Source organism: Cicer arietinum, chromosome 6 (assembly GCF_000331145.2).
Source record: "Cicer arietinum cultivar CDC Frontier isolate Library 1 chromosome 6, Cicar.CDCFrontier_v2.0, whole genome shotgun sequence".
In the NCBI taxonomy this organism is placed as follows: domain Eukaryota; kingdom Viridiplantae; phylum Streptophyta; class Magnoliopsida; order Fabales; family Fabaceae; genus Cicer; species Cicer arietinum.
In genome coordinates, this window is record NC_021165.2 from 33,373,235 (window position 1) to 33,380,490 (window position 7,256).

The 7,256-nt window shown below is 23.7% G+C and overlaps 1 protein-coding gene across 1 annotated transcript; it reads right to left on the bottom strand.

The window, feature by feature from the left end:
• Positions 1–443: 443 nt before the first annotated feature.
• Positions 444–3,038, bottom strand: LOC101509176 (F-box protein At1g80960-like). Its single transcript, XM_073369512.1, has 3 exons — positions 2,702–3,038; positions 2,109–2,506; positions 444–749 (listed from the first exon to the last, which is right to left on the bottom strand). The coding sequence occupies exons 1-3, from the start codon at positions 3,036–3,038 to the stop codon at positions 444–446; spliced, it is 1,041 nt and encodes a 346-aa protein (XP_073225613.1).
• Between the last annotated feature and the right edge of the window lie 4,218 nt (positions 3,039–7,256).

A 7,256-nucleotide genomic window follows, 5' to 3' on the forward strand; every position in this document is an offset into this window, starting at 1 on the left:
AAAAAAATTCAAATTTAACACATTATACCAACACATAAATTTGCAAACAGAAGAAAGCAACAAATAAGTCTCGGATTACAAACATTATAAAGAATATTGTATTGCAAATGTGTTGCATTCAATAATGACATCATACAATCTTTCACTTAGACATCATTTTCTTTCCTAAATCTCATCCATTGACTTGCAACTAATTAGAAAATATGAATGGTCTATATCATATCAAAATAGATATTTATGTGAATTTCACTAAATTAAATAGGTCTCTGCATCTCGCTTTCTATACGAAGAGATCTATGTAGATGATTTTTTCTCCACAATAAATGTTATGCTAAATACAATTTCTCAGTTAATATATTTCAATCATTTTTTTTGCAAAAAACAATGGTTATAGACTGGATATGTGATAACTTCTTGATTTCAATGTTTAGAATATGACCATTCTAGATTTTTGACTTAAAAAGAATGGAGAGATTAGTTGAAGCTCTTCTTAGTGACCATAAATATTTTCCTTTGTTCACAACTGTCGAATCACAAATTACTTGCAACTTTTTCATCATGTAAGCTCTTGTAATCAAATGCTTCAAAAAACTTATTTCCAGTGCTTTGCCAGTAAATCTTTTTACTGTAACAAATTTTAACTTCATACAAACAAAATCAGGCACTTCTCGGTTCTCCCAGAACATTGAATTAGGAAATGGTAGAGCACAATCATCAAAAGTATCGGTGAAAACTGATGATTCCTCTACCTGAAAAAGGAAATTACATTCCAAATATCATATTCGATGAAAAATATCATGCTCTAATGTGTAGTTAAAAATTAATATAGTATTAAAGATTAAAGTATAACAAGATAAATAGTCACATACTGGTACTGTAATTTCAAGAGTATTAAGATGGAAGCACATTGGTAGTATGTAAGAAAATGCCAAAATATCTCTTATGTTATTCAAATCCAAATCAATCGACAAGGTTGATAGATTTCGAAAAATATTAGTTGGTTTATGTACCTACATTGAAGAGATAGTTAGCACAACTACATATTATAAGTATAGAAAAATAAATCATAATCCTTATGAACAAGACACTATAATATAATTCAAACATTAAACAATAATTATACATTATTTTATCCAATCCGTAATCAAAGCAAAATAATAAAATTTTGAATTGTATTTTGAAGCATTCGTTGCAAATGTTTTAAATCAGTCTCACAATCTTTAATATGGTGGAAAATCGTTGCTACTATAAGCACTATTATACGTTGAAAAATATATTTTTCTACTGTTATATTAGTTGTGATTATAATAATAAATAAAAAATGTGAAATAAGTACTTTTTCATTACCTTCATGTCTTTCATATGTTACCCTTTAAAAATTTTAACAGCAGAAGAAAATGTATTAGTTCTCCTACTCTAATTTATATGTGTTGAGATGTGTTTCATTAATTCTAAGTGCTATTCGTATGTGTTTCATTAATTCTAAGTGATATTTGTAGTGCATGTCTTTTTTATCGAATGCTGATATTTAACACTGTTTAATTTATTTATTTTCTCTATTTATGACTAGTGTTAGCAGCAACGATCTTTTTAATCAAAAGCTGATATTTAACATTATTTAATTTATTTATTTTTTCAAATTATGAATAGTGTTAATATGTCGATGTCAATGTCAATGAATATGTTCATTGCAATTTAATTTCATATGTTATCACATTATAGGTCTAATTATTTTAAGTTTGTGTTTCATATTAACTCAAGCAAAAGAATAGTTAAACTAAGAAATTAAAGAATAGTTTTTTGGTTTAAAATAAGAAGTATTTTATTAAAAAAAAATTAAAAAGTTACCACTGGAATTTCAAATAGCAGAAACTTACATACTTTGATTATAAAATCTAATCAAGAAATTGATCATAACATAGTATATATTATTTTTAGAATGAAATATAAACAAAAATAATAATTAAAAAGTTGAAGTATCTTGTCTTAATTTAAAATCAGATGTCATTTTTATTATAATTTATTCTAGAGGGAGTAAATATATTAAATATTATTTTGAAAACACAAACTCTAACCACATTAAAATAATAGAATCGGAGATAACTTACCAAAAGGTTACTGCAATTTTCAAAAATTTCACGAGTTTGTAGAATATCTTGAGGATCTGAAAGAGGATCTAAATTGCAAGTATAAGAGAAATTCCATAGGTTATGAGAATTAATTCTAAGACACTTTGGAGGGCACCTTAGAGAATCAATCACCAAAACATGAAGCTCCTCAACATTAACATCTATCTCTTCAACATCCAACAACAAAAGCTCCAAATATTTAAGATTTTTGTTTTCAATCTTGAGGCTATCGAAACCATCTGACTCAATGAGACAAAATTTCTCTAAACCAAAACAATTTTTCAAAATTCCATTGATGATACTATCCACCATAGACATTTTCTCCAACTTCAAAATTTTCAACTTTTCACAACTTTCAAATGCAGGTAAAACCGAATCTATAAGTTTGTAGTTAGTCAACTGAAGGGAACACAAATTTGAAAATATCTTAGGCTTAAATTCATCACCAATCATAGTTAAAGAGTGACACTCCAAACTCAAAGAACTTAACTTTTTTCTCTCCACAACAAACTCAACCAATGTTTTCAAATGTCCAAGGGAAACATTTTGATGAAGATGTTTGAAGCAACAACTAATCAAATAATCACCAATATGTTGATGCAATATAGTGTTAACAATTTCACTATATTTCCTAGCATGTTCTTCGGTGGCTAAGGACTTCAAAAATTTATTATATGAAATTCGGTTATAAAATTTTGGTAAGGCTTTGAACATGTGAGTGCAATCAAAATCAAAGTGAGAAACATTATTTCTCAAATGTATCCATCTCTTTGATAGAACGCTTGTTTTCACGACATCATCAATCGAAAGAGAAGAGATTATGGAAAACAAAATATCATCCGGTAGTTGACTTATGAAATCTACTCTTCCCTTTTCATTCACTTCCTTTTTTGATGATGGTATAGACATAACTTTCTTCACCCGAAAATTGAAATTTTTGATTGGTAACATTGACATAACCTATTTTTGATGAAAATGTTAAGAACGTAATAAATATATATATATATATATATATATATATATATATATATAATATCTCTTATAAAAAAGATATAATCTTTTTTGTTACAAGATATTATATAATTTGTAATTTAAATAGTCTAACAATAAGAACAAAACAAGATCTAATCACGATATGATCTTATTTTCCAAAAAATTAAAAAAGATACGATCTTATTCGTTATTCGTTTTTCAGGCACACAGTGTACTAATTCAATTTTATTTTGATCTATATTTTTTATTTCTTTTCGTTAGGAGTGTATTAATTTCTTAGGATTTGAAAGAATTTAAATAGATTTATTCTTTTTATAATAAAAAAAGTCTTGAGTTAAAATATAATAACTCAACAGCTAAATCCTACCATGTCTCCCCCTATAATATAATAAATTTATATTTTTTATATTTTTATTCTTTGTGACTCAATATTTAAGAATAAACGACTTCTAAAATTTACTCAAAATTCTTATCCCAATTTTCTTTATTATTTTTCTAAAATATTTCTTTCACAAGAACAATTTCTTACGAAGAAAAAGAAAGATACACTAAATGTCTAAACTAATTTTACATTAATAATAAATGGTAATCAATTATTTCATTATATCACTACATATTTATAATTTTTATCATTAAATAACCACTTACTTAGTTATTTGTGTTTATTGTTAATATAAAATTAGTTACATACTGTGTCATCAAACCATTTTCTAAAAATATATGTTAATATGTAAAAGGATTATATAGTTTTGGTGTAAGCTGTTTTCCAAATTTAGTCTTTCTATTGTTGCTTATCTCTCAACAACTTTATTTTTTTAAACAAAACTTATTTTATAAAAAAATAAACAATTGAAGTAGAGCGTAAATAACAACTTTCTGGCAATATATTAATAATACATTAATTATTTTGTTCCCGCTGGTTTATCATTAAGATATCTTTCAAGAGATGTATGTGATCGATATAGTTTTGATCTTAAGATACAATGTAGTAATATAATAGCTAAAAAGTGTGTACCTGATATGAAATATATGCCTTGGATGGCTATGGCTGGAAACTCAGAAAACTAAGATTAGTTGAAGTGACGGCTGTATTGTTTTAATAGAGTTGCGTTTTTACTTTATATCTGATGGAAAGGTTAGCAATTTAATAACAATATATATACACATTATATTTTATAAAAAAATATAATATCTTATAGTCTAACGATAAAAACGAAACAAATCTAACCACCACATGATATTATTTTATCAACAAAAAAAAATATTGGATGAATTTTAGTTTTGAACCATATTTTAATTGATCTCTATCTTTTTTGTTTAGAGTGTATTCAATTAGAATTTAAAAAGATTTATTTACATTTTTTATAGTGAAAAAGTCTTGTAAGATCAAAATTTTAATGCAGTAACTAAAGAGCTAATTACTACCTAACTATGAGTTGACCGGACTACAAATCTCCTTCTATAATATAAAAAATATTTTTTATCATTCAATATTTGACACATCATCACATTATTTTATAAATAAATGAAACAATCTTCAAAATATATTAAATTAAATGCTTATCTCATTTTTTATTTATTATTTTCCAAAAATATTTTAATTACAAGAACCATTTTTGTTAAAGAGAAAAAAAAAGATATATTGTTCATATAGATTAATTTTACACTCATAATGAATGGTAACTCTTAATTTCATCATCGAATATAATTATAACTTTCATAATTAAATAACTACTTAATTAATTATTTGTGTTTATTTTTAATATAAAAATATTTTGTTGACTCTGTATGATCATTAAACTATTTCTTTTAAAGTATGTGTTAATATATGGTTATCTCAAAAGAATTTAATTTCTATGTGATATTGGTATAAAAAATTTACACTATCAATCATTAACAATCAATCATATTCGTGACTATTACAGAAATGAAAGTAAAAGGATTAACTATATATAAAATAAATAACACTGAATGAACAAATAAATAAATCTATAGTTATATATAAAAATAATTACTTAGTTTTTGTGTAATTTTTTGTTTTCCAAATATATTATTCAGGTTGTTTATCTCTCAACAACTTAACTTTTTAAAACAAAACTTCTTTTATTGTTTGGATTGGTAGATGACATGATAATTACTACTAAAAACTTACTAACATGTGAAGTTATATCGATTATAGCAATATCGACATTTAAGTCTTAAACAACAAAACTACTTTAATTACTTTTATTTCTTTAGTTACCTATAATTAATTGTGAAAAACTAATGTTAACTTATATATATATATATATATATATATATATTTATTTCTTATTTTTAAAATACAAATATAATTATTTTTATGAAAAGAATATAATGATAAAAGTATATTTAAAATATACAGGAAAAAATAATTTTTTTTATTACTATTATTATTATGTTTGATAAAAGTGCGATATTGCTCCTTCATATCTCCCGGTGCGATGGAAAAATTAAAATTACGTAGTTTTTGGGTAAAAAAATGCGGATGTGTTGATTGTTTTAAAGAAAATGTGTTTAGTTACAATAAAAAGAAATTGTTGATTTAATGAAAGAAAAGAAAACCTTGAGTCTGATAATTGATTTTGATGAAAATGTTTGGTTATTTCTTTTTTGGATTTGGTTAAGAAAGTTTAATATCACCAATTTGTCACAACTCGGTCATCTTAAATTATCACTGACAAGATGTCACATCTCAGTCGATCTTATTTTATTAAAAGGATAATTATTATTTAGAGTTTAAGATCATCAAGTTGTCATATCTCAGACGTCTTAAAATTAAGCATGACAAAATGTAATATTTCAACAAATCTTTTTAGCCACATTGATTTTGAAGAACATAGATTTTCATTTTGTTAAAGATGATAATGATAAACCTAAAAATGAATTTTGAATGCTTATAACTTCAATAATAGTTGATGTTGATTGTAGTTTACATTGATTTATTTTTTTATTTTAGTTTGATTTTTATTCATTTTCCTTCTAAAGTAGAACTTCAAACTCTTCTTATGGTTTTTTTTTTTTTAATGTATTAATAACATTCATTTGTATTTATTTAGGACTATTTAATTGGGATGATTTTCATTCTTGATAATTTAATTAATTTTAGATTTTAAGTAGAAAAAACTTTGTATTTAATCATTTGAAGTAAAACAATAGAGAGCTTTGTTTTATTGTCTCTCTAATATGAGTTATATAAAGACTAAAATGAGTAAGAATTAATTTTACGGAAATTAAACTCAAAAACAAGATAAAAAAGTAAAAATTCATATATTTGTAAAGATAAAAATAAATATAAAAAAGACAATATTTTTTACAATAAGAAAAGTAAAATATTGTATATATATAAAAACCAAAAAATATATGTTAATCTATTTTATTTTATTTTATCTTATTCATGTTATCAATCCTCAATAGTTTATGCCAAATTATACAAAAAAAAGCATACCAAACCTAAGATGAAGAAATAAGATTTGTAGAGCAATTCAGTAAGAGAACAACTAAGAGAACAACTAGCATTTGATAATCTTAATTCAACACTCAAACATTAATATATCTAAGAAACTAGTTAATAACATTCATTTGTATTTGTTTAGGACTATTTAATTGAGATGATTTTCATTCTTAATAATTTAATTAATTTTGGATTTTAAGTAGAAAAAACTTTGTATTTAATCATTTGAAGTACAACAATAGAGACCTTTGTTTTATTGTCTCTCTAATATGAGTTATATAAAGACTAAAATGAGTATGAATTAATTTTACGGAAATTAAACTCAAAAACAAGATAAAAAAAGTAAAAATTCATATATTTGTAAAGATAAAAATAAATATTAAAAAGACAATATTTTTTACAACAAAAAAGTAAAATATTGTATATATATAAAAACCAAAAAATATATGTTAATCTATTTTATTTTATTTTATTTTATCTTATTCATGTTATCAATCCTCAATAGTTTATGCATAATTATACAAAAAAAGCATACCAAACCTAAGATGATGAAATAAGATTTGTAGAACATTTCAGTAAGAGAACAACTAGCATTTGATAATCTTAATTCAAGACTCAAACATTAATATATCTAAGAAACTAGCGGACATCTTATTATATTT

Bases quoted from the DNA above. Each gene is read 5' to 3' on its own strand.
- LOC101509176 (XM_073369512.1), bottom strand. From the start codon at position 3,038: ATGTCTATACCATCATCAAAAAAGGAAGTGAATGAAAAGGGAAGAGTA. The intron at 2,507-2,701 runs GTTGTTGCTTCA...ACAAACTTATAG, and splicing joins TATTGGTGATTATTTGATTA to ATTCGGTTTTACCTGCATTT. The intron at 750-2,108 runs GTAAGTTATCTC...TTCCTTTTTCAG, and splicing joins AAAATTGCAGTAACCTTTTG to GTAGAGGAATCATCAGTTTT.